Below are 27,767 nucleotides of genomic sequence, written 5' to 3'. Positions count from 1 at the left end.
AACAATAAAATTATCTTAAGAGAGATTTTATTATTTGTCCAAGTGATTAGACATTTTCTAAAGTAAAAAAATTAACTGAAGTACAGTAGACCCTTAAACAATTTGGGGTTAGGGGCACTATAACTATGGGCTCCCCCCAAACTTAACTAATAGCCTACTCTTGACCAGAAGTCTCATCAATAATGTGAATAGACAAATAACACATAGTTTGTATGTTATATGTATTATATATTGCATTCTTACAATAATACCTTTTTCTTATTTTTTTCCAGTATTTCTAAGCAATGTGGTTTGCCTGTGAGTTTTCTCAAATTGTCACAAATCTCTAAATTTTTTTCCTATTTATTGAAAAAAAATCTACATATAAGTGGACCCACGCAGCTCACATATAAGTGAACACGTGTTGTTCATGGGTCAACTGTATATGCTCTTGAAAGTCATAAGAAAAACAATGAAAACGACAGCTAAGGAAATAGGTCTCTGCAGAAAAGAGTTAATACAGCAGGTTTGAAGCTGCTATCTTAGAAGAGCCTGCTTGCAAGGTTGACCCTCAGGTGCCATCTGGGAACTTGGCTGGTAAACAGTTCCCTAAAATGACATGAGATTCACTAAGCAATAAGACGGTTTTGCCCACCCATGGACTAAGCACCTGTTTTCCTTTCAGGAATCTATAGTTTTGTAGTTGCTAGACAGAGGATGTGTACGTGACCAACCCAATACAATCCCTCAGTGCTGAGTCTTTAATGTGCTTCCTTCGCAGAGACACTATACACGTGACCGCATTTTTGCTGCCTGGGTGAGAATGCCCTCTGCATGATCTGTCACAAGGAGAGAGCATAGGAAGCCTGCACATAGATTTCTCCAGATTTCATAGGTGTCTTTTTTCTTTGCTGCTCTGACTATACATCTTTGCTGTGTCACTGCTGTAAATCTTCGCTGTGGGCAGAACTACATGCTGACTCTCATGAGTCTTTCTAGTGAATGTGTGTGATCTTGGGGACCCCTGAAACAGCCTCATAATCAAAAGAGTCTTTACAAACTTATATTAAAAACTGTTCATTGTTCATATGCATAAATAAGTTCCTGACAGTGAAGGTTTTATCATATCATCAGCAAGTGTGATTAAGCACTCCTGAGGTGCAAATTTATAATCTTGTGTAGTCTTTTCTAGTAAAACTGATGGAAATATTCATTCTGAGTGACAAATATTTCACTGGTATCACTTTTTTTGTTTCTAATGACATCATGAAAAATTTAAAATAAGCATGACATTAAGAACAGACACATAACTATAATGCCTAATACAGCAGATCACATAAGATGCTATAACTAAAAAAAGAGAGGGAGAGTGAGAGAGGCCTGGAATCTTTGCTTTCATGATGATGAATGCTTTTCTCCTGACAGTGAAAATTTATAATATATTTTATTTTTGTATTTTTCTTATTAGCTTCAGATCATCCTTCTTCCAGGTTCATGCTTAAGTATATCCTTTAGAAGTTCTTTCATAACAGACTGTGAGTACGAAACTCTCTGAGATTTTTATGTCTGAAAATATAAAAATCCTTCCCTCTTGAATAATAGCTTAGCTGGGCATAGAATACTGGGTTGAAATTAATTTTCCATCAGCACTTTGAATATATTTGATTTATTTTAGCATTTATTGCTACTCTTAAGACAACTGTAGCTACTCTCTCATTTGTTACAATTTGTCTTTAGTCTCTCTGTAGCTTTTAAAATATTTTTCTCTTTATCCCTGATAATCTGCAATTGTACTATGAAGTGTATATGTTATAATTTCTTTTAATTAATCCTATTTCACATTCATTGTATTGTACTTGAAGATATTATTTCTTTAATTCTCAAAATTCTCATGTCTTAGGTCTTCAAATGGTCTTTTTTACCAGTCTTTTTTTCCCCTGAAGACATATATTGCCACCTCTCAATTATCATCCTTGTATCTTTCATATTTTTTATCCTTTTATATTTCTGCAATGCTTTTTAGGTAAATTCATTCTGATGTCTTCTAACTTCCTAATTCTCTCACTGTATCCAATTCAAAGTTTATTCCACTTATAGAGTGTTTATTTTACGGACTATATTTTATACATCCAGGATGTCTAGTTGGTACTGGCTCTCTAAAAAATTTTTTTTTAACATTTATTCATTTTTGAGAGACAGAGTGTGAGTGGGGGAGGAGCAGAGAGAGAGAGGGAGACACGGAATCTGAAGCAGGTTCCAGGCTGTCAGCACAGAGCCCGACGTGGAGCTTGAACTCACGGACTGTGAGATCATGACTTGAGCTAAGTCGGATGCTTAATAGACTGAGCCACCAAGACGCCCCAGTTTGGCTCTTTTGAATATTCACTGTTTTTTTTTTAAGTTTCTTTATTTATTTTGAGAGGGAGAAAACAAGCAGAGGAGGGGCAGAGAGAGAGGGGGACAGAGGATCTGAAACAGGCTCCATGCCAACAGTAGAGAGCCTGATGTGGGGCTCGAATTCATGAACCACAAGATCATGACCTGAGCTGAAGTCAGATGGTTAACTCACTGAGTCACCCAGGTACCCCGAATATCCACTGTTCTTAATCATCCTGTTATTATTTCAAAATTTATTTTAAGGGCTTTTGTGGATTTTCCATAATTTGTATACAATTAGGAAAGTATCATCCATGTACACATCATAGCTCTGGTCAGTGGCTGTTTTTTTATTCAACCTCCTTACTCATGGGTGAGGAAGCTCTGCTTGCTTTTCCAGTTGGTTTCACTTAGTGAGTCAATTCTATTTCCTGAAATAGTTGTAGGTCATTTGTTCTCTGTTACCCATTATGGTAGACTCACAGCCATCTCTACCTCTTTCAGGATGCAGAGGCTATTAAGTATGTGCCTTAATTCCCATTTATCACTGAACAATTTTGTTCTTTTTTCTGGTCCTTGGAGACTAGCTCTTGTTTTTGACCATGATCATATCCTTTTATGCTTGGAGTAGGGTGAGTGTGTGACAGTGTGTGTGTGTATTTAAAGCATAAACTCATTAATGCTTATTGACCACCAAAAATAGATTCCTTCTGTAAGCATATGTGAAGATTATTTGCCTTAAAAATGTATTTTTATCTTATTTCCTAAATTATCATTCAGTCTTTTTAATGCCCTTGCTAATACTTTCTGTTTATTGTAGTGAGCATCTGGGTGAAAGTTCTTTGAACTTTCTGCCTAAGAATGTCTACAAACTCTGATATTTAGTAATTTATGACTTCATATCATTAGCTGGGACTTCTTGGCTGAGCTGCAGGTGTCCTAACTCAATAGATTTGATGTATACAAAATGGAGTTTATGATATCCACTATCTGTCAACCAATCTGCTTCTCTCTCAGTCTTCTATACCTTAGTAAACAGCAATTCCATACCCCCTACCCTCATGGTGGCTGACATCCAGAATCTTGAAGTCACCTTAACTCTTACATCCCATGGCCAATCCACCAGCAAGCTATATCAACTCTGTCTTAAATGTGTTTACAATATGACTTCTTCTTACTACTTCTACTAGTAGCATCCTGGTCTAAGCCACCATCATCCCTTACCTGGATTATTGAAATATCTCCTTACTGCTCTCCCTCTATTTTTAACAAAAGATCCAGAGTGATTCTGTTAAAATATGATTTGAGTCATGTCATTCCTCTACACAAAACTCAAATGGCTTCTCATCCCATTCTGAACAAATGCTAAAATCCTTGCAAAGAACTTGAAGACCCTGTATGGCCTGGCCCCTTTGCCTCCTACCCCTACTCTTGCTAACTTTGCTCTAGCCACACTTGCCGTACCTAGAGCATGCCAAGTAAAATCCCATCTCAGGGCCTTAACTCTTGTTGCCTTTGTCTGAGATGTTCTTTGCCCAGATGTTGTTGTGGCTTATTCTCTTAACTTCTTCAAATCATTACTCAAAACTTCCTTTTTAGTAAATTCTTCCTATGCTTCCCTATCTAAAATTGTTATTCTCATTGCCCGCAATACTTCCTGTTTTCCATCCTTGCTTTATTTTTCTCCTTAGCACTCAGCATTATTAAAGTACTTAGGGGCACCTGGGTGGCTTAACCGACTGACTCCTGATTTCGGCTCAGGTCATGATCCTGCACTGCTTCAGAAGTTTGGGCCCTGCCCTGCATCAGGCTCTTTGCTGACAGCTTGGAGCTTGCTTGGGATTCTTCCTCTCCCTCTCTCTCTGCTCCTCCCGTGCTAATGTTCTCTCTCTCTCTCTCTCTCTCAAAATAAATGAATAAACTTAAAAAAACTTATATTTCTTGTTTATTACTCAGCCTTCCCTCCAAATGTAAATGGCATGAAAGAGGAATTCTATTTTATGCACTGTTTATCTTTTGGCTAGGACAGGGCCTAGTACAGAGAAAGTGCTCAATAAATACTGGTTGAGTACAAACCATCAGTAAAGAGCAAGGATGTAGTATTTATTTTAAAGTTTATTTATTTTGAGAGAGAGAGAGAGAGAGAGAGAGAGAGAGCGAGCACAAACAGGGGAATGAAAGAGAGAATCCCAAGCAGGCTCTGTGCTGCCAGTGCAAAGCCCAATGCGGGACTTGAATTCATGAACCCATGAGTCATGACCTGGGTGGAAATCCAGAGTCAGATGCTTAACCAACTGAGCCACCCAAGTGCCCTGGATGTAGTCTTTTTTTTTTTTAAGCCTTATTTATTTTTGAGAGAGCGTGAGCAGGGGAGGGACAGAGAGAGAGAGGGACAGAGAATCTGAAGCAGGCCCATGTGGGACTCGAACTCATGTACCACGAGATCATGACATGAGCTGAAGTCAGACACTCGACTGAGCCAGTCAGTTGCCCCCTCTGCCCCCATGTAGTCTTAATTAAAGTCTTAAAGTGATTGTTTTAACCTGAAGAAGTCCTTCAGCAGGGGATATAAACAAGCTAAGTATCCTTTCTCCAGTAATCCATGTATAGGTCTATTCTTTACTAGGCTTTCTTTTGGTAGGTAAGAAGTATTCCTTTTTATCCACTCTCCTTTAGCATTACTTGCACCGAGACCGTCTTAGTGCACTTAACAGTTTAAATTTGAATTCAAGATGTGGCTGGCAAAAAGACATTAAATCTGTGTCAAAAGATATATATGCGAATAATTATATGATGAATTATGAATGGACATGTTGAAATCATAATTCTACCCATAAAAATAGAATGTGCTAAAATAAAAGGCCATTATGAAAGTATTGTTGATCCTCTACTTAACCATGGCGATGCATGCAATAGTATTCTGTTTGGCTATAAAAGATCCCTTTTTCAGACATTTGCCTGAAAAGACCATTTATCTTTCATTTTGTCCACAGATGTTCTGTTCAAACTCCATTCCCCCCTCTTTTGGATGAGGAAATGTGGGGGAGGGTAATTTGGGTCATTCTTATCCTGAAACTTTCAGAAGCACTTATTTTAATTGTGGAAGAAAATGACAGTTTCTGTGTTACATTTTGAAAGCTCAGCTACTATTAAATTCTTCTCAAGTTGCAAATTGCCACACTTATGGAAAAATTTGCAATCAAAATACTCTCTTGTTGCAATATAGCAACTTCCTCTTACTGTAATTTTCTGCAAAGTTCCAACATTTCTGCAGTGACTAGTCAAACCAATAGCTTATTTTCTTATACATAAGAAAAGAAGGTGCTTAGCAATTTGAAACACTTGGGATAAATGATAGCTCCTTTCACCTATTTAATTTTTAAATAACAAAGCCTTTGAGAATTAAATATTTCACAAAGAAAAGTATTTTGCCTTACTTTCTCATTAGTGTCCGTTGGCAGAAAAAAGACCTAAATATAAGGAAGTGGGGTGAGATTTTAATCGGACTGAATATTAAATCAAGAAATCTTCCACTTACAAGAAATAACAGCATAGAATTGAACACGTTTCCTGTTGGTGGTAGCCTCGCATTCTGGTGCTTGAGAGGGAAACTGTGAAGTGAGCAGAAAGGGTAAGAGACACTGCTCACACACGAGGTCTCTGAGTACAGTGGGGTGAGGTTGCTCTCGGTTCCGTCAATAAAGCCAACCCGACTTATGTTGACTCAAAATGATTCCACATGCACTCAAAAAAATAAGAGTGTTTTTAAGAACATTAAGCATGCTAATAAATTATCAGTCAAGTAACAATAAAAAGGCAGTAATTGGCAAGGGGAATCTAGAGGTCAAACTCATTAGGTTGGGCAGAATCTATGTTTCATCAAAAGAATACATTGTACATCAGACTGTGAAGGGAGTCTTATACAGGATCTTATACAGGATCCCATAAGGTGATTCCACTTTTCCTATGGGGTGGTAAGGTGGGAAGAAGAGTGATTAATGGTGAGGAGCTAAGAAGGGTAACAAGAATCACCGCCCTTGGGAAACAGGAACTGTCATTCTTGGATCACAATAATTATCATTTACTGAAGGCTTCTATGTCAGGCATAGTATTAGGGACTCTACATCAGTTATTGATCTTAATCCTTACAATAAATCTTTACAGTTGTTATCATTAACCCCATTTTAAAGGAGAGAAAATTGAGACACAGATTGTGTAAACAACTAGCTCAGGACCATAGAGATAGTGCAGTTAAAATTCAAACCCAGGTCTGTCAATCCCCAAACCTATTCTCCTAAGCACTCTGTGCAATACTGCCTCCCAAGTAAGTATTCTGTAGTCATAGTAACAATGTGAGAGTAAAGAAAAACTGATTCTGACACGATGACTTTCACTTAAGAAAACCTCTCGTGACATGTGATATAAATACACTGCTATGTGAACGAAAGGATTCTACATAACAGAAAGATATTAAGGGTAACACCTTTAAATTAATGGAGATAATTCAAACTGGAAACATTTTATCAATTTCTAATTTTCATGCTTTTGTCAATTTTAATTAGCAAGTTAGATTGCTCTGTGGATTAAAATAAAGATTTGCAGGGTTTTTCTTTTTTTTCTGGCGACCATTCATCAAAATATTTTCATGAGAGGAAGGCTCATGTTAACATTTTAATTTTGCAAACGAGATAGAAACTAAGGTACAGAAAGGTAATAAGGCTCAGCCAAGTTAGACAAGGATGGGACTGCAATAACATTTTATTCAAATCTATTAACAGTGTTAATTGAGCTCAGTGCAATTAAAAAACCCTATGTCAATACTGATGAGGAAATCAGTGATCCAAATAAGGCAAGCCTGCCTCTCCACTAATTCTTTACCCAGGAGAAATCTCTTGCAGCTGATTCATTGTGTTATGCAATTTTTCACCTGATACACTGCTGATTATTATGCAATGCCTAAAAATTACTTGGTTTGCTTTCTCAAGATGTGGTTTTTAACTACTGCATTAGTTTCTATGAAGGCAGAAACCATCTGCTTTAGCTCACCATGCTATACTCAGCTCCTAGCACAGGACGTGACATAAAATTATCTGTTGAAAGCATGAAATCAAACAGTTACTAGTCCCTATGTGTGCAGGACACTGAGGCTATGCATTATGGCATTTCATGTGTAATCTGACAGCACATTCTGTCCACTCTCCCTTCAAAACATATCCAGAGTGCAACCTCTTCTCAGCACTTCGACTTCAGAGCCCAGGGGTAAGCCACTGTCATCTCTCACTGGAATCAACCAGATCACATCTTCACTCTCTGTGCCCACACTTGCCTCAGCCCCTTCAGTTTATTCTCAACACACCAGCTGGAGTGACACACTTGGAAAATTTATATTTCACCAAGAATGGAATGCTTTGTACCACTGGAGCAACAATGTGGTAGGAATCAGGAGACCTGACTTCTAGTTCTTCATATTCTAGCCCATATTCCAGCTCTATGATTGCAGTCAAGTCACTGAACTATTCTTGACCTCTATTTCTTCATCTGCAGTGTTGGGGATTCGGACCAAATGCTCTTAGAATATCTCTTAGATCATTAACTGTACATGATTCTGACTTTAAAATGAAGGGAAAAATAGCCATTTTTCCTTAGTCACTAATGTATATCCAATAACTGATGTTTTAGGAATCATGTATACCCATAATCAGTGTCATTCTTAATACTTAATGCTAGATTATTCACTGAAAGGCACTTAAGTTTACGCTAAAGCTCCACTATGTATGGAAATAACTTCTTGCCAGCCATATTACATACAGCTATTTTGGGGTGCTTGATTAATGTGTATAATGAACACAGATTTTGCACAAGATGGAGGCAGATAGTCTAAACAGGTGAAAAGCAGAGCTAGGGCAGTTCTTGCTCCTGACACTTTCATTTAACAAACTGTCAACATCTAGGTGTCAAAGAAATCAGGGTAGGCTCACCCATCTTTTGTGACAAAGAAACCTTTATGATCAGAAAAAACTGAGAGAACCAGATTTTCCTTCTGAAGACTACTTAGTGACAAGGAAATAAATGTAAAAGAAAAGAGAAATAAATAATATAAAAATAGTCACCTCTATGAAGATGCACAAAGCCTAAGAATCCCAAATGAAGACACTGTATATGGCATGATAATGATGTCAGCAATGATATTACTGAATCATAATTATTGAAAAATTTTCCTGGGTATTGACTTACTGGCTTAGAAGAATATGAAACTAACCAGCTTTTTCTGGATACTTTTATTTTTAGGTTTGTTGCTCTGATATATTGTAAGATTTTCCCAACATGAAATTTTTGCCGTGTCAGTGTAATGGATTCCAAGAATGCTAGCTTTTATCTAAATACCTTTATGGCTAAGAGTATGTTTTTATTGAGCTCTTATTCTGAGATTGTTGCTTTTATAGACTAGACAAACTCTCCAAGACAACCACTTCAAATGTCTCTACATCTGCTACTTTTGCTGCAGTTTCCTTGATCTGGAGATTTTTTTTTGTATCAGAAAATCTTTCAAAGAGAATACTGGGTAAAAATAAAAATTAAATTTAGAAAGTTTTATAAGTCATTCTATATGATAATAAAATAGTTGAAAAGGTAAATCATACTGTTCCTTCTCTTCCATACTGAACCATCTAGTAGGCCATCTAGTAGCACACAATTTTGAGACTAAGAAAGCAAAACTGTTTTTATCTAACAGAAGGGAAAGAAGGACTTGATGGGAATTTTTTTTAATTCTGTTTTTGCAGCAGGAATCAAATCATCATTATGGTATCAATTTAGATGGCATTTTCCAGAGTCCTCTCTGCAGTGTTACACTCATCTTGTAAATGAGAAGACTGAGTAAGAGAAAGAAAGCAATTTATGCAAGCTCAGATATGAAAAATTAGATTTCTACAGGGCCTGATGTTTGCTGCCACTTCTCTAGACTGGTTGCCTTAAATGTACCTAGACTAGGTTTGGCTTGTTCTCATCCCACTGGTGAGGACATTTTGGGAGTATGGTTGAAGGAAAGATACTAAGAATATTTGTGTACTATTGCAGTGCCAGATACTGTATCAGATATTTTCCATACATTGTTATCACAGGGAGCCAATGCTTTTAGCCAATTATAAAAACATATATGGGGGAGGACACAAAGGAGTAGAAAACAGTATCCTTAAAAATATTTTCATAGTAAACAAAGAATTGGATTTCATATGGTTGTTTCTTAGGGTAGTCATCTGATTACAAAATGAGGACAGGATGCAATGCAACTATGTGAAGGAGATTCACCAAGTGGCTAAGGTAACGTGGTCCAGGTATCAGCCTTGTGGTACTCCTCCTCAGAGTATGCAAAGAGATTCTTTAAGGAACTGTTAGACATATTGTATTAAGTACAAACCCCTTCAGGTAGATTAGACATGTTATCCTAATTATTACTTCTATTAGTCAATTTCTTGATTAAAGATAGATAAATGACAATTTGAAGTTGGATTTTCCAGTATATGCTTTGGAAGATTAAGTCAGTGGGCTATAGGGATGATACCTTCAGAGAGGTGGGCTGTCCCTTGAGTTCATTCCAGATTTATGATAATTTAGAATTTTTCACTTTACCACTGATGTTCATACGGGCTGTCCTTAGACAATTTTCAAAGAAGATTTAACCTGGTAGGCACCTACAGTGGCCACAGAAAAGGAAACCTCAGTGTGCTGGCTTCCTCCTGTGCCACTTTAGCAAAGCTGGAAGTATGTGTTTCAGAATTCCCTTCTCTATATGGTTCTAGTTTGGGTTGGCCACAAATAAATTTGTGTGAACTTTGGAGAACACAAGTTAGGCAGCAGCCCTTATGCTCTGAAGGTTGGTGTAGGATGTCAGTCACTGCTGTGGCTCACATACATTGTCACTGTTCAGCTGCTTGTTCGCATGCATGAGTCAGCAGCTGAGCCCACAACTTCAGCTCCTTGAAGTGCTGGACTGGGAGCCTGTGAATCTCCATGGTGGAAGGCATCAGCTTTGTTGTTGAAGTTGGAGGCAAGGCTCAAGTTTGTGCTCATGGGTTCTAGTTTATCTTGCTCTCCCTGGCTTCACATCCAGATTTTCTTCATGATCACTGGCTGTGCTGAGGCATCTTAACCAGCTCCTCAAATGAGTAAGATCTAGTCCTTTATTCCATGTCACTTAGTGCTTCTTCCCTGATTTAACCCTAACTGCTAAACTCATTAATGTCCAAAGAAAACACACGTTTTAGTCCTAGAAAGCTTTCTGATTTGCTCGACAGGAAGTTAATTCCCTTCCAATGTATACAGATTAATTTCTGTTCCATATGGCATTAAAATAGTTACTATGTACCCAGTGCAGTGAAAAAAACTTTATACACAACATATGATTTAATTGTGAAATAGTCATGTTAGGTAAGTATTATCCTCTTTTTACTGATGAGAAACTGAGGTTCAGAAATGTGTCTAGGTTCATACAGCTGACTTTAAGCTCATGTTCTTAATGTACAGCATTATTCTTGGCTATCTGAATCTCAGAAAAAACAATTCTCTTCTTTTATCCAGAGGAGGTTAAATACTAGAACCACTCTCTCTTGAGGCCACTCCAAATTTATAATAAAAGGATATATGAGAAGATAACTTAATCTACTCTTTCTTATAGGAGGAAAGTTTGTATCTAGTTAATTTAAAATTATTTTCACATTAAGAAAAGGAACTGAAACACTGATATATTTCTCAACATGGTTTTGGGTTCAAGCCTATTAGGATCCTGTTCTTGGCTTAGCCTGATATTTGCAGAGATGTTAAAAAACAGATTTAGCAATATAGTTTACAACTGAGATTCTAGGTTGAGTCAGTGACGTTTGGCCCACTGCCAGTTGCTGCCTGAGCCAAAAGCCAATGGAGAGTCCATGAAGGCTGCAAACAATTTAACACTGTTTTTCAAAAAGTTACCTTCAAGAAACTAGAACGGAACAGTAGTCAACAACTGTGCCTTAAACTTCATTGCCATACCAGGTATGGGCCAAGAGATGCAGACATGTAGTCTGGGATATCGGACAAAGGGCTAGTATCCAAAATGTATAAAGAGCTCACCAAACTCCACACCCGAAAAACAAATAACCCAGTGAAGAAATGGGCAGAAGCCATGAATAGACACTTCACTAAAGAAGACATCCAGATGGCCAACAAGCACATGAAAAGATGCTCAACGTCACTCCTCATCAGGGAAATACAAATCAAAACCACACTCAGATATCACCTCACGCCAGTCAGAGTGGCCAAAATGAACGAATCAGGAGACTATAGATGCTGGAGAGGATGTGGAGAAACGGGAATCCTCTCGCAGTGTTGGTGGGAATGCAAACTGGTGCAGCTGCTCTGGAAAACAGTGTGGAGGTTCCTCCAAAAATTAAAAATAGATCTACCCTAAAACCCAGCAATAGCACTGCTAGGAATTTACCCAAGGGATACAGGAGTGCTGATGCATAGGGGCACTTGTACCCCAATGTTTATAGCAGTACTCTCAACAATAGCCAAATGATGGAAAGAGCCTAAATGTCCATCAATTGATGGATCGATAAAGAAGATGTGGTTTATATATACAATGGAGTACTACGTGGCAATGAGAAAGAATGAAATATGGCCTTTTGTAGCAACATGGATGGAACTGGAGAGTGTCATGCTAAGTGAAATAACTCATACAGAGAAAGACAGATACCATATGTTTTCACTCTTATGTGGATCCTGAGAAACTTACCAGAAGACCATGGGGGAGGGGAAGAAAAAAAAAAAAAAAAGAAAGGTTAGAGACGGAGGGAGCCAAAACATAAGAGACTCTTAAAAACTGAGAACAAACTTGAGGGTTGATGGGGGTGGGACGGAGGGGAGGGTGGGTGATAAGTATTGAGGAGGGTACCTGTTGGGATGAGCACTGGGTATTGTATGGAAACCAATTTGACAATAAATTTAATATTTAAAAACAAAAGAGGAATCTTTGGATGAGATTTGTGTATACATGGCGAATCACTAGGCCTATAGTTTTGTGGAATTGGAGGATGCTAAAACCATCAAGGGGGTAATAGATTTTAGGAGCTGAGTGAAGAAAATAATTTGATATAGATTATGGTCCTTCAACCAGGAGAGGCTTTAAAGAGTTCTAGGGGTAAAATAATTTTACCTGGCATTTTATTAGACTTGACATGTTTGATTAAAGGAGTTATGGTGGTGAAGTAATGTGGGTGAGATGATTATCAGAGTGAAAAAGGCCTACTGCCAACAAAATTTGAGGAAATTTTTCTGTGGCTAGAAAGCTGGACGACATAGGTCTACAACATGAGAGAATGGGGCTTCTTTAACCTCTCTGATCAAGGCAGGTATATCTCTAAATATTGACCTTAACAACAAGTCAGAGACCTCGCCTCAGAATTTAGGTTTTATTTTTCCAAAGGCAACAAGGAATTTGTAATAAGATTCAAATTTAATAAATTTCAACTCAGTAATTCCTAATTCATTTGTTTTGTGTCCTGTATGCATGATGCCTCACTAATTAAGCCAGATTTGGTGTTGTGCTTCCTGACAGCCATTATCTAACCAGGAACTAGCAGAAGGAAACCTACATTTGTTCAAACATGAAACCGAAAAGACTGGCTTCCATCTAAAGTAGTGGGTCTTAACAGTTTTTGACTGTGGCCTCCTAAGACAGACCAACAGACTCGATGGTCCATTTGTCCCCACTTTATGACTGTATAAGTACCATGTGGTCTGGATGATTCACAGTATCATTTTTAGAAAATCGTGTGTAATGTGAATCATATGCTAGAAGGTAAAAGAGCAAGCAACCTAAAACAAACTAAAACCAAAAGTGATGAAATCTAATCATAGTTTATAATGAAAAGGAAACAGCAACCAAAAACTACAGATAACTTAAAACAAATCATAATGACATTATCAATATAGCATTCCACCTGAAAATGGCAGGAACCTGAACTGTCTACATTTGTTCATGCTTGTATAGTAATAGCTCAATTACACCCTCAGCTGCATGGATACCAGGCTTCTTGGAGAAACAGTGAGTTAGAATATTCGGTAAACTCTATCAATACATTATTTAAGATTATTTAATTTCTAACTTTTTACAATTATATTGTAGGTTACTAGTAAGCAATATTCAGTCACAAGTGAAAATGAAAGTCTGTGAAATGTGTTATTTGCCCATAAGAATCACTGCATCAAGCCTCAGCCAGCAGGAGCCCTTTGCCAAGGATTGCCTGTACTTGAAGAATCACTGCTCTGGTAAAATGGCCCAACAGGAAAGGCTTTTCACAGTCCAGGTTGTTCCTGTGCAGGGCTTTGCTAAAACTACTCTTTAAAATCAATTTTTTTTTAACGTTTATTCAATTTTGAGAGACAGAGACAGAGCGTGAGTGCGGGAAGGAGAGAGAGGGAGACACAGCATCCCAAGCAGGCTGCAGGCTCTGAGCTGTCAACACCGAGCCTGATGAGGACCTTGAACCCAGGAGCTGTAAGATCATGACCTGAGCTGAAGTCGGATGCTTAACCGACCAAGCCACCCAGGTGCCCTAAACTACTCTTAATATGACATTAACACTCTATAAATAATCAAGTCATCCATAGGGAATCAAAGAAAACATACAAATGGGAATACAATAATGTTTATAATGTAGATCTAACATGTCTGCATGTACCCTGGTGAAGAAAACATCATGTAACACTGTACTATTGCTGCTGTCCAAGTGAGTAAAGTAAAAATGCAGAAAAAGTGGTTGTTATAAACAACTGTTAGGTTAGAGATGGCTTTTTAGCCACCAACATTTATTTGTTTCATTGATCCTGAAACAATGCAGCCAAGTCAGGTAGTGATTAGACAAACTAACCTTTATGAATACAGATAAATTTCATTATAAATGTTTATATCTTGACAATATAGCATAGTTTGCATCATTGTGATAATAGGTCTGTCTTCTCTAATAGATGGTAAGACACTTATGAGTAGAAATGGCGTTATTCACCTAAAAATGTGAAATTTGGAGCCACACTGCTTGAACTCACATCTTAAGTCTGCTACTTTCTAGCTGTGTGACTGTTAGTAAGGTAAACTCTGTGTTTCAGTTCTGCAAAATAGATATAAAAATAGTAGCAACCTCACAAGGTCAATTTGAGGATTCAATGAGATAATGTGTATAAATTCTTAGGATAGGAACTGAGAAAGCAATCAATAAATGTTAGCCCTCATTAATAGCAGCAGTTGCATTATTATTAGTTAATATATATTCTACAGTATTTAGATTGAGCTTTACACATGGTTGATACTACTAGAATTGCTGTAGAGTTTCTGCTAAATTATGTTATTTATTTTTTTGAGGGGCAATATAGAATGGTAAGAGGCACAGTGCTAATGTTCAAATTCCAGCTGTACCACTTGCTATTTATTTAATCCATGTGCCTCAGTTTCCTAATCTGTAAAATGAGAATAACACCAGCACCTTCCTCATAAGGCTGTTATGAAGATTAAATAAATTAAGATTTATAAACTACTTAGAATAGTGTCTGTTTCATAATGTTAAGTTAAAAAAAGTCTTTTGACCGTTCTCCACCTCCTTCCTCCAGGAGTTCCACCAAAAATACCTTCACAAGTTGAAGAGGATGGATAAAAGTAATTATCAGAAGTAAAACAACAAATGAATGTTTGCTGTTATATCCTAAGACAAACCATATAAATGTTGGAATGTTATGAAAAGATTATCCAGATTTTTGAACACCTACTCTAAATCTATTTTAAATTAATCAGTTTATGAAAGTATACCTGCATGTTGTCTGGATCCATAATCAAATTTTACTTGTTTTGGCATGTCAGCATATAGATTTAAAATAAATTATTATTTTGTTTATGGATTTAGCACAGCAGCTTTAATGTGAGAGCAAGTTGTCATATGTATATCTTATCAAGGAAAAAAAAGAACTGAATCTAATCATTCTTTATCTAAAGGGTTTTATTTTTATTTTTTTTTCAATATATGAAATTTATTGTCAAATTGGTTTCCATACAACACCCAGTGCTCATCCTAAAAGATGCCCTCTTCAATACCCATCACCTACCCTCCCCTCCCTCCCACCCCCCATCAACCCTCAGTTTGTTCTCAGTTTTCAAAAGTCTCTTATGCTTTGTCTCTCTCCCACTCTAACCTCTTTTTTTTCCTTCCCCTCCCCCATGGGTTTCTGTTAAGTTTCTCAGGATCCACATAAGAGTGAAAACATATGGTATCTGTCTTTCTTTGTATGACTTACTTCACTTAGCATCACACTCTCCAGTTCCATCCACATTGCTACAAAAGGCCATATTTCATTCTTTCTCATTGCCACATAATATTCCACTGTGTATATAAACCACAATTTCTTTGTCCATTCATCAGTTGATGGACACTTAGGCTCTTTCCATCATTTGGCTATTGTTGAGAGTGCTGCTAGAAACATTGGGGTACAAGTGCCCCTATGCATCAGTACTCCTGTATCCCTTGGGTAAATTCCTAGCAGTGCTATTGCTGGGTCATAGGGTAGCTCTATTTTTAATTTTCTGAGGAACCTCCAGACTGTTTTCCAGAGTGGCTGCACCAGTTTGCATTCCCACCTTATCACTACATTTCAATTTCTCTCTCTCCCTCTCTCTCCCTCTCCCAATCCCTCTGTCTCTGTCTCTGTCCCTCTGTCTCTGTCTCTCTCTGTCTCTCTGTCTCTCTCTCTCTCTCTCTCTCACACACACACACACACACACACACACACACACACACTGCTGTCTGGCTTTTCTTCCTGTGCTCTCAAGGTCAGATGAGGGCTTTGGTAGCTAACAACTCCTACATTTTCAGACAGAGAATCAGTGAGTAGGTAAAATAAAATTACACTCTTTTCAAAAAGTAACATGCTTGGCAGAAAGGTATATTGCGACCTCCATAATGAGATGGTAGTGATGAATAAGAAGCAAGAACCAAAGCAGAATTTAGTAATGTGGACTAGATAAACATGAGAGCGGATATTCAGAGTCCTAGGACTCTCCTCTGGCACATGGGACACTGAGCCTATGGTAATAAGTTCCTGGGAATTCCCATTATGCATACATTCCAACTGAAGGCCTGTTTGTGCTGAGCAGGGCTGGCCTACGACATGGAGGTAGCTGTTTGCAGGCTGAGGACAACAATGGAGATATCCTGAGACAGGCAATGAAGTTATTGTCACATTTACTCATTCATTAATTTATTCATCACATGCTTACTGAGCATTTATAAGTTACTATACCTATATTAGGTGTTGAAATATAATGCTGAACAAAATGGGAAAGCTATCCTTTTCTGTAATGCATGTGGACATGTCCTCCCTACTATGTACAAGGGAGAAAGACACTTGGCAGACAATCACATAACTAGGCATATACTTACAAATCGTAAAAAAGGTTTTGAAGAAAATATAGAGAGTGCTAAGAGATTGTAATAGAAGAAGCTGATTTACTTTAGGGTAGTAGTAATCGTGCAAAGCTTCTCTGTAATTTCACATTTAGATAGAAGTCAGCCAGGAGGGGAAAAGGGGTAAAAACAGTTTCACTATAGGGCACAGCATGTCAAAAAGTAGATGATCAGGGTGGTTAGAGCATAGTGAGTGATTTCCTTTTAAGTAAGTTTAAGAAAAATATATAAACTGGAATAACAAATATATGTAATTAATAAAAATCTGTATTTTACAATACCACAGATGTCTCAATCTTCTCTATTATGAAATAAACATTTCTGCTATAATTGCAAAGCGCAATGAGTCAAACAGTAAAACCAAACTGTATTTGCCTTGTTTTGTGTATTTTTATTGAGCTGCCTTCCAAAACAGACGACTGGGGATTATAATCTGGTTCTGTTTAGAGGGAACCCCGTCCTCCCTCTCTGCCACACACACACACACACACACACACACACACACACACACACACACACACCATTCTTTTCGTAAATTGTTTAAAGGGTATTTAAAATTGATATAATCCTGCCATTAAATTCAATTAAATTTTCTCTAAATTTGAACCCAGAGCACAGGGAGTTACTATATTACAACAGAGATAGCAGTCTATGAAACTCAGTACTCAGGTTTCATAGTCCACTTCCACTTCAGCCCCATTCCATTCAAAATGGCTGTGCTATCCAAATGAATAACTGTAAGAATGAAGATGAGTAGTTCATCATGAAGGTGATGAAATACTGATATCGATCTTCTGTTTTAGGACAATTTAACATAAGGAAAAATACTTTAATTTTTAAATAGGTGTGTATAAACAAAAACAACCAAGTATGCCTGCAAAATATAAAAAGCAATCATTTAAGTGTATGTTGTTTTGTCTCCCAGGTCCAGGCAATTTTAATTACAATCTTCCACAGTCTCAGCAATATATCATGCCAAATAACTACTTGTGCTTTATAACAGCAGTGCCTCTGTATGTTTTTTGAACTTAATAAAAAATAGGAACACAGAGCAAAAGAGAAATCTGGGTACAAATCAATCCAGGTACTGAAAATGTTATCAAAATCAACATATGAACGCACATGTTTCTTAAACTTTTTGAAAATTCATTCAATTAGTTGTTAAAGCATAAATTCATTTGTGTAAGGAATCCTACCATGCACAGAGAAGCAGGGTAGAGTGTGCAAAGATCACTGGAGTAGGTGATCTGGGTTCCAGTCCTTACACTCACACTTTTTGCAACACAGTTTTGGGTAAATCATATAATCCTTCTGAGTTTGAGTTTTGTCATTTGCAAATGCGGTTGTTATGAGGTTTGAAAGACAATAAATGTGGAAGCTCCCTTGATAACTGTCCTCAAGGGAACTCAGAGCCTAGTGAAAACCTCACTAATAAATGTTTTCTCCTTTGAACGTTGGTTATAGGCATTTGAACATTGGTTAGGCATACATTTTGGGGCTAGCAATTATTTTAAAACAAGGAATAGAGTTAGAAAGTGTCAATACTTCTACTACGGGATTAGTGGGTCAGTGTTACAATGCAGGACTCCCCTGCTCCCCACCCCCTGACATAATTAACAATATTCCTTACATGCTGTCCCTCTGTCAAAAGTTAGTTGGGATAAATATCACCTGTCTTGGAAATACCTTCTTACAGACTCAGGACACATTAATAAAAGTAGGAGGCAAAAAGGAGAACTGATTTCTTTCTTGGAATAATCTTCTAGAAGTGAAGTTACTAGACCTAGCTCTTGATAACATGTAACTAAATAATGCCCTTCAGAAAAGTGGTAACAGTTTATGTTCCTCTACAATACTCAATACTCAGGGATATTCCTGATTACCAGTTTGATTCACTTTTTACTATATTCCATAAGGTAAAACCACAATCCATAACATTCATCTATTTTCTTCCCTCACAGTATACTACTGTCCAGATGTGCACGACAGGATGGCACAGGGGGAGTGTTTAAAAGTGCCTTCAATGGCTTACTGTTGCTTTTAGGATAAATCCAACCTCTTCAATAGTTTACATGCTCAGGGTGAAGTGGCCTCTTCTTCCTTTTTGAGTCTCATCTCTCACTACCAACTTCCTTCTTGAATAGATCAGCTGTCTCTCATGTTTAGGATTTTTGACTGGAGCACTAGATTCTAGAGGGAGCCTGGTGTTCAGACAGCATTTCTGACAGTGAGAGCGAAAGTGGTCCCCTTCATGCAGCTAAGATTCAGACTGACTACGAATGTTTGTGGCAAATATAATCATTCGATTTGTCAGTCACTTAGGGGAGCAGGTTTTGAGACAGGCATTATTCTCTTACAGGGGAAGACGCTTGGAGAGGGTACAGAATGAATACCTAGGAGTGCTAACTGCTCTCCTACTTCAACCCAAATAAATGAAGATATTTTTCTACACTCCAGTTTTATGAGAGAGCTATAGAATAAGAAGATGATTTAAAAGATTTGCTGAGAAAAGTAATTCAAGTATAAATGATTAAATCTTTCACACTTTATATACCTACATGGTATACCTTCTACCATGTGACAGATTAAAAATTTTTAATATTCTGATCACCAAGAAGAGTTGTTGAAATTACTTAAAAACTTGTCATCCATGTTTTTTAAGGGCTCCTAGTAAGAAGCTACAGTTACATTGGCACAACAAATTCCCTTTTAATGAAAATGGCATACAATGGGTTGATTTTGTTAACTGAATGTTCTGGCTAACAAGATTCTCAGTCTCCACAGTGCTACTGTCCTACTTTCTCATCATCCACCTAGCCTGGGTATAATGGCTTTGACTTTGGCCTCCTACCTCTTCATTAGTGCTATGCAACAGAGGGATACAATAAGCCACTCTCATCATTTCAGTCCCCAGTTCAAAATTCTTCAATAATTTTTTTTTCACTGCAAGAAAGAGCCTAAGTACTTTATCTTGAAATTCCTGATCTAAGCCCTGCCTACTTCTCTAGGCCCATCTACTGCCCCCTCCTCATGTGCTTTCCCTCTGTTTTTAGCGAACTGGTAATTCTGAGCATCATGAAGTCCCTGGAACATACCATATTTCACACAAGAGAATGTGGTGCACCTCCATATACTTCTCCCCATACTACTGCTACTTATCTTTCACTCTTCACACAAACACTCCCCATTCTAAATCTTTTCTCACTTTCCCAGAAAGCTAAGGCTGCCCCCCTCCCCTAACCCTCCTACACTTCTTGTACCCACCCATTACAACAATCAATTTACATCGGAACTCTTGGTGTTTCTTTCTCTCCATATAATAATGTGCTATCTATGTGTTCTCAGTTTTGCCTTGAGCACCATGCTCCAAGACTAATAGGTAAGAGATGCTCATTTTTATTTTTTTAGTTTTTGAAATTTTTAAATGTTTATTTTTGAGAGAGAGAGACAGAGAGAGAGAGAGAGACAGAGAGAGAGACAGACAGACAGAGACAGAGAGAGCATGAGCAGGGGAGGGTGAGAGAGAGAGGGAGACACAGGATCCCAAGCAGGCTCCAGCCTATGTATGAGCTGTCAGCACAGAGCCTGACACGGGGCTCAAACCCACGAACCATGAGATCACAACCTGAGCTGAAGTCGGACTCAACTGACTGAGCCACCCAGGTGCCCCAAGAGATGCTCATTAAAAAAAATTTTTTTAAACATTTATTTATTTTTGAGGGACAGAGAGAGACAGAGCACAAGCAGGGGAGGGGCAGAGAGAGAGAGGGAGACACAGAATCGGAAGCAGGCTCCAGGCTCTGAGCTGTCAGCACAGAGCCGATGTGGGGCACGAACCCATGAAATGCAAGATCATGACCTGAGCTGAAGTCGATGCTTTAACCGCCTGAGCCACCCAGGCACCCCGTGATGCTCATTTTTAAATGAAATCATGAATATATTAAAAATCCTATCTTTAATTTGAACTTGATAGCCATCCATTTACTATTTATTATTTTAGGTGATTAATCAACTAATTAATTATCATTCTCTGTCACTTTGAGCCTATGATTTCATTAAAAAAATTGAACCTGGTACAACATATGAACTCACTGAACAGATGAACTAAAGAACAAATCAAGCCATCAAGGTTTTTTAAAAATTTTCTAAACTTAGGATATTTTGTGGAAATCTGGCAAAGGGATAAAGATACAATATCTGGAATTTACCCCCAAAGAGTCATTTGCCAGGCTCCCAATAAAAGCTGTAGCACAGAGTCTTTGAAATTTTACTTACGTGGTATAGTGTGGTCTCTGGCACAGGCGTGCCCATGATGTCCTGTCTCAGTGCATCCATTTGCAAACTAGGTAGCAGTGAATAGTGAGTTGGGCTATTACTCTTATCACTCTTCTTTTTAGACTTCTTCCCTGTGTCCTTCTTGCTGTTTCTCTGAAACATGTATTCTTCTTGAGCAATTTTTTCATTGCTCATATATCGGAGTAGAGAGTTTTCTATATAAAAACAGATAAATACACCAATATAAATATGCAAATATTCCAAATTTACCATTCTCTCCTAATTGTGCTATTAGATGTCATTTCAGAAATGTAACTGGATTATTTATAAAATACCTACGTAGTGAAAATATAGAGAACCTTATTTGGGATCATAGGGCAATCAGAAATAGCCTATAGATTATTTCTCCAGATTTTATCTCTGGACCACCTACATGAGAATCACTGAAGCTTGAATCAGTAGTTCTGGGTGTGTGGCTCATACAATTTTTAACAAGTTCCCCCAGTGGGATTCTGCTAAAATTGATGACAAACACTGACTTCTAACTGACTAGGTAGCATTTTTGGACAACTTAAGGCCCACACTCTGAATCAGGAAACTCAGTTCATAAAATCTATGCTTACACTGACAGCCAGCACTTAGAACTTCATAAGGCATTTTTCCCCCAAGATAGCACTATCATATGAACTCCCAAAACAGTGACTCAGAAATGGCGTATGATAAGCGTTTCTCTTTTTATTTTTTCTTGATTAATTCTATAAAACAAATGAAGTTAGAAACTAAAGTTTGGAAAATGGAATGAATACATAGATGTAAAGGAATCTGTCAATGTTCCTGTATTCACTAACATTTTCTGAAACGCTCACTCCATAAAACCAGTGTTGAATAGACTAATAAAGCAAATATTCGTGCTTGGTTATCCCTGTATGGCAAATTCTGTACAGTGGCTAGAAATAACAGGCAAATGGGTTCAATATTTATGAAGGAAGCTTAGTGAGCTGAGGTTCTATGAATACTTTTTTGCTTTGTTTTATTTTTTATTTACAACTTTATGGCTCTCTATTTCTGAAAGCAGAAGTAGCCTACCATATCCACAGTTGGTCAAATCCCACTTAGTAGAGAGACTTTCAGCGGCTCTCTTTACGGCTCACCTCAATGGCAGGACAAGTGAACATAAAAACTTACTTTTGGTAGATACTTCAAGTGTAGCCCACCCCCAAGTAAGAAGATAACCCTGAACAGCAAACAGAAGAGAAAAAAAAGCAAAGCATTTTTTTTCCATTTCTATATGGTTTTCATTAGAGTCACTGGCCCAGTTTCCATTAGCTTTACTCATGTATGTCAATGCTCATTTTAAGATTTTACTAATACAAAAGTAATGAGTTTGCATTGCGGACCAATGGGGACTGATTACAATCTCTTCCTATTCACTGAACTTAACTCTTTTATGCAGTTTCACACTTCTGACCTTTTTTTCCAAATAGTAACTTTCAAATAACAATCAGATATTTATTTTTTTAACAGTGTTCTTATCTACCCTGAATCCCTTAAGAGACATTCAGAGAAGATATCTATTTAATACCATATCAAGATAGTTAAATGCTGGTCTGAGTTGGTTTGGGTGTATCATAAAGTCAATGACAGAATGAAGTTTTCCACTGAAGCCATAACATCCTATTTAAAGAACATTTAAATTTGCTTTTTGTTCCAACAACCCAGCCTACACTGAAATTCTAGAACACTTACCTCTTCTACTATCTCTCTTCATCTTATTTGGATCTTCATAGTCCCCCACCCAATTATATTCCACTGGCATAGATATAGGTCGTAGCTTGCCTAAACACAGAGAACAAAATTCACATCACATTGTTTTTCTTCCCCATGTCCGCTCAAACTTAACACTGATTTTTAGCTACAGTCTGCAAAACACACTCACCCATATGCAACGTTATGGTTGGCATTTGTGTAGATGAAAAATGTGTGTTTTGAGCCAGAAGGTGAAACTGCCTGTAGTAATTGGCCAGATGATAATGGAATCTTAAGGCATTCTTTTATAAATAATTAAGAATAGCCTAGGTTTACTTTCTTAGGAGCCCTTGACTTTAAGTGTACGGTCCTTTACAAAGAGTACATTATTTTAGGGATTTTACTTCATCTTCTGTCTTGTTCTCCAATGCCCAAGTGCCTACATCTTGATAGCCAATCTCCAAGATACTAGCCCCTTGCGTTTAACCTGCCTGCAAGGACATTAATATACTGTTTCATGTTGAAACACTACAATGCTAACTTCCCATCTTGTCTGCCCCCCAACTCCTGTCACAATACATTCTGGATATACCACCATGCTTCAGCAATATGGTTAGATTCCCTTTTATGGCCTATAGCTGGCTCTCTCCTCAAGCATCTCTTTTGCTATTGTGAACAAGTCTAGTTTCCAGATCCAAGTAATCACTGCTTTGGTCTATTCTGCTTCCCCTCTAGGTCTATATTCTTACTAAACACCATTTTACTTTAAGCAAGCAGAACTCATGGCACAGACTTCAAGGATAACTTTTTGGTGAGGCTTCAGTGTATTATTTTTGACCAACTTGAAATTCCTGAAGCACAAAAGGGCCAAAGAAAATCATACAAAACTTTAAAAAGGATACCGAGCACAATGCCTGGCATAAAATAATTGCTAAATACACTTTAAATGAAAAGCAAAGACACACACAGGACTGGATCATAACAATGATTTTGATGATCATGACAACAGTACTAACTCATATATCAATACTAAGGTGCTTTTATAAGTATTAAATTGTTTAATCCTCATACTTATGAGAAATATATTATCCTTACCCTCATTTTACCAGATGAAGAAATTGAGACAAGTTATGTAACTGGTCCAAGGACACACAGTTGGGAAGTATGTACTGCCAGGGTTGAAAATTGTGCCATGATTCTTGGGGACTTCAATATTCACCCTCCAATACTCTGGTCACTGAGTTTCTCGAGGTTCTCTCCTTCTCCCTTTCCCGTAGTCATATGCTTAATCCTGTCCTCTCCCAAGACTGTAATCCCTTCAAGTATCCCACTTTTCACTACCACCTTCTGTATTTCTAGTGCATCCCTACAGCACTCCAAGTCCAAATATCCTCCCCCTTAGTCTACTGATCTTCTCACCTTGCGACACCTCTGGGTCACTGTATATCCTCTTCATTTCCCTCCTTGCCCAGCTAAATTTCATGATCAATTACTATGATCAGTCTATGTATTTAAAAAAATTCCATTAGGAGACTTCTAATTCTGTTCCTACAGAAAATTTAACCTTATGGATTTACATTATGTACAATGAATGATAGAGTTTACGTAGTATATTTTGCTAAGCTCCTGGAAAATCTGAAAATGAACTAGATATGATAAAATTATAAATGAGCCAAAAAAATGTAGTGTTTATTTAATGGCTTCTTTTCAAAGTATGCAAATGAATTTATAGACAGTCATCTAAGATTCCAAAATTCTCATGGAGTAGATCTCTTTACAAAGGGAAAGCTTAGGGAGAGCTGATGCAGGTCGATATATTCTGTCCTTCCAGCGTGGTGTAAAGGTTTTAGGAAAGGTCTCCTTTGTCATGTCTATTCAACTGCTTGGCATATTCAGTTATCCAGATTTTCAATGTTCTGAATTCTGTGTTTTCAAAACTACAACTTATTTCTTCAGAATTTGGTTTTTAAAATAAACTCAATTTCATCATGTGCACTGAAACTGAAGCAATTAACAAGTTTAACACTGTTTCTACATGTCACTAAGAAAATCTTTCAGAATGTGAATAATGCAATAAATAAGCAGTTGTTTTATGTGCTCTATATCTTATTTGAAAGTAGTTTGATGCTTTTCAAAGAATTGATTGGTTGTTTAAAGTCAAATATATATGTACAAAAACAAGAAGAAACATACTTCACACACAGAATATGAAATACATAATTGTATTTGTTGTATTTTGGGTCATCTTTTGAGATTCTCAATAAGCTAAGTCATTGAGGTATGTAATTAAACCTTTGATATGTCTGGTTCTATTATTAACCACAGGAGAAATTTTGCAGAAGACTAAACACTTTTTGGTGATTTTTAAATAGAAGTATACCATATATTGCTAACATAAAATTGAGAAAAAGATATTGAATTAAATAAAAAACATCAAAATCTTAATTAAAATGTACTTTTGTAAGACATCAGGCTTTTGCTTTTACTGATTATAAAGCTATGAATTTAGCAATGCAAGTAAAAATAACCATTTTTAGAAGTATTAGTTAATAATTAAGAAATCATATTCTTATAGCTATTGCTCCTTTTATAATTTTTTTTATTGCGCTGCAGTATTGAAACAGACTTAATAAGAGAATGAGGTAACATTCTTACATAAATAGCAGTCCTTGGCAAGTTGAAAAAGAAACAATAGCTTAAATTATTTCTAATTCCAAATACAGAGATCTTTGAGTGCAGCTTAGAAATGTTTGCTACTGCATGTATAGCAGTATTTTAATTTCACAAGACAGCAAAGTTCAAATGGAAAAACAACTTTATGGCTTGTTGCTGTAGTACTACTGGCTAAAAATAAAAGGGTACTATAAACATCATTGTTAGATTTAAATCAAATGTACACTATTATTAATATATGTATTTTAATACATACAAACCTAAAAGTATTTTTAAATCAAATAAAAGTAAAAATACTTGTAGGTTTGTATGGTTTGTAAAGGCTTATTAAACACATTTGACTCATTCTTTATGTAACTGTACATAAATTAATAATATCTCTAAAAATAATCTGAAAAATTTTAAGACATCTCTTTAGGTAATGACACTTACATTTACTAATTAATGATGAAAATTAATAATTATAGCCAAGAACATAGTAAAAAAAAAAGAGCCCATTTAAGAATTTTGCTGACCACTACCTCATAATTTTTTTACTCCTCTAAGCACAAAGCATTTATTAATTGTAGAGTACATTTGATACCCTATCATAAGCCTTGTGATATCTCTGTGCTAGTGTCACACAGTTAAACTACTTTGTTACTTGGCTTTCATATCTATTGCACATCTGGACCTTTTTAACTTGGATTTACAGACAGGTGAGAATTGTGCACTGTGTATCTGTATTCTAATAAATGTAGTAGAGTTGAAAAATCATTATTTTTAGATTTTGTTTGAATTTTATTCTGAAATTAAAGGTAAGCAGTCTTTTTTATTATGAACTATATTTAGCTGTAATTAAACACAAATAGAACACTAAATATAATTTTAAGAACACTGACAAGGATGAAGTACTTTATAATGATCTAAAGTACTTGTTTTAAAATGGAATTGCTATGTTTTAATACTACTGTACAGACTTGCTTGAAAATAAACTAACTTCTTCCTTAGATAATAAAGCATATTTAGTGCAGTTGCAAATGCCACAATTCCCTTTGGCAGAGCTAATTGCCCACTGTCCTGGGCTCCTTCCTAGTGCTTTTGGTATATTTGTATTATTATATATTATTACACTGTATTATATATATCTGTCTGTTAGAGGTTTTTCTACTTTTTTTGCAGAAACTAGGTCTTAGGTATCTTTGTTATAAGTGCTCCTGGCAAATACTTTGACCCAGAGCAGGTATTGAGTAAAGTTTTTTTTTTTTTTTGAATGCTTGAATGGAAGGATACTAGACGTTATGGATACTCCAAATTACTGAGCTGTTCACTGGATCCTAGTCTCTCTTATTTACTCAAAGGTATCTCTTGAACAATGTTCGTTTCTTTCTCCTGCAGCATCAATTTTTCCCTTTCTACCCAATGATTCCAATTAGCAAAGAAACATGCTGTAATTCTCCAATTTTGAAAAACCAAAATGCCACCTCTCTTCACCCACAAACTACCACTCTACCACCTCATTTCTCTGTTCCCCTTTACAGAAAAAACTCCTAAAAGCCTTGTTTATATTTTCAGTCTTTAATTCCTCTCCTTCTTTCTTCCGTAGCTTTATTGAGGTATGATTGACAAATAAAAATGTTATATATTAAGGCCATACATACAAAATGATTTTTAAGGTGTGCAACATGATTATATAATATACATATATGATATGAAATGATGACCAAAATCTAGGTAACACATCCTTCACCTCGCATGGTTACCATTTATATGTGTAGTATATGTGTGGTGAGAACACATGAGGACTACTCTCAAATTTCAACTTTAAAATGGAAAACAGTATTGAGGTTCCTCAAAAAAACACAGAACTATCTTGTGATCCAGCAACCCTACTTCTGGGAATATATTCAAAGGAAATGAAATTAGTATCTTGAAGAAATATATCAACTCCCATATTCATTGTAGCATTATTCATAATAGCTAAGATATGGAAACAATCTAAGTGTCCATTAATGGATGAATGGATACAGAAAATGTGGTATATGTATTCAACAGGGTATCATTCAGCCATAAAAAAGATGGAAATCTTCAATCTGTGATAACATGAATGAATCCAAAGGACATTATGCTAAGTGAAATAAGCCAGACACAGAAAGACAAATAGTGTAGGATCTCACTTTTATGTGGAATTTCCTCCTCTCTCTTTCTTGAACCTACTCTGATTAGGCTCTTGCCCCCCAAACTATACCAAAA

At 36.8% G+C, this 27,767-nt stretch overlaps 1 protein-coding gene across 6 annotated transcripts in view; it reads right to left on the bottom strand.

Annotated features, from left to right (window-relative positions):
* The window catches only part of CNKSR2 (connector enhancer of kinase suppressor of Ras 2), a 292,571-nt gene that overhangs the window by 65,999 nt on the left and 198,805 nt on the right, over positions 1-27,767 (bottom strand). For 4 of the 6 annotated variants that reach the window (XM_027054656.2, XM_027054660.2, XM_027054662.2 and 1 more), the window contains 2 exons: positions 22,863-22,952; positions 21,117-21,331 (listed from right to left, as the gene is read on the bottom strand). In XM_027054656.2, coding sequence (XP_026910457.2) covers positions 21,117-21,331; positions 22,863-22,952 — 305 coding nt within the window. The remainder of the gene's footprint in view (positions 1-21,116; positions 21,332-22,862; positions 22,953-27,767) is intronic. The other 2 variants (XM_027054659.2, XM_027054661.2) reach the window with 1 other exon arrangement.

This window comes from Acinonyx jubatus, chromosome X, assembly GCF_027475565.1.
Source record: "Acinonyx jubatus isolate Ajub_Pintada_27869175 chromosome X, VMU_Ajub_asm_v1.0, whole genome shotgun sequence".
In the NCBI taxonomy this organism is placed as follows: domain Eukaryota; kingdom Metazoa; phylum Chordata; class Mammalia; order Carnivora; family Felidae; genus Acinonyx; species Acinonyx jubatus.
Note: the sequence above shows the minus strand (reverse complement) of the source record. Positions and strands in the feature narration are given on the sequence as shown.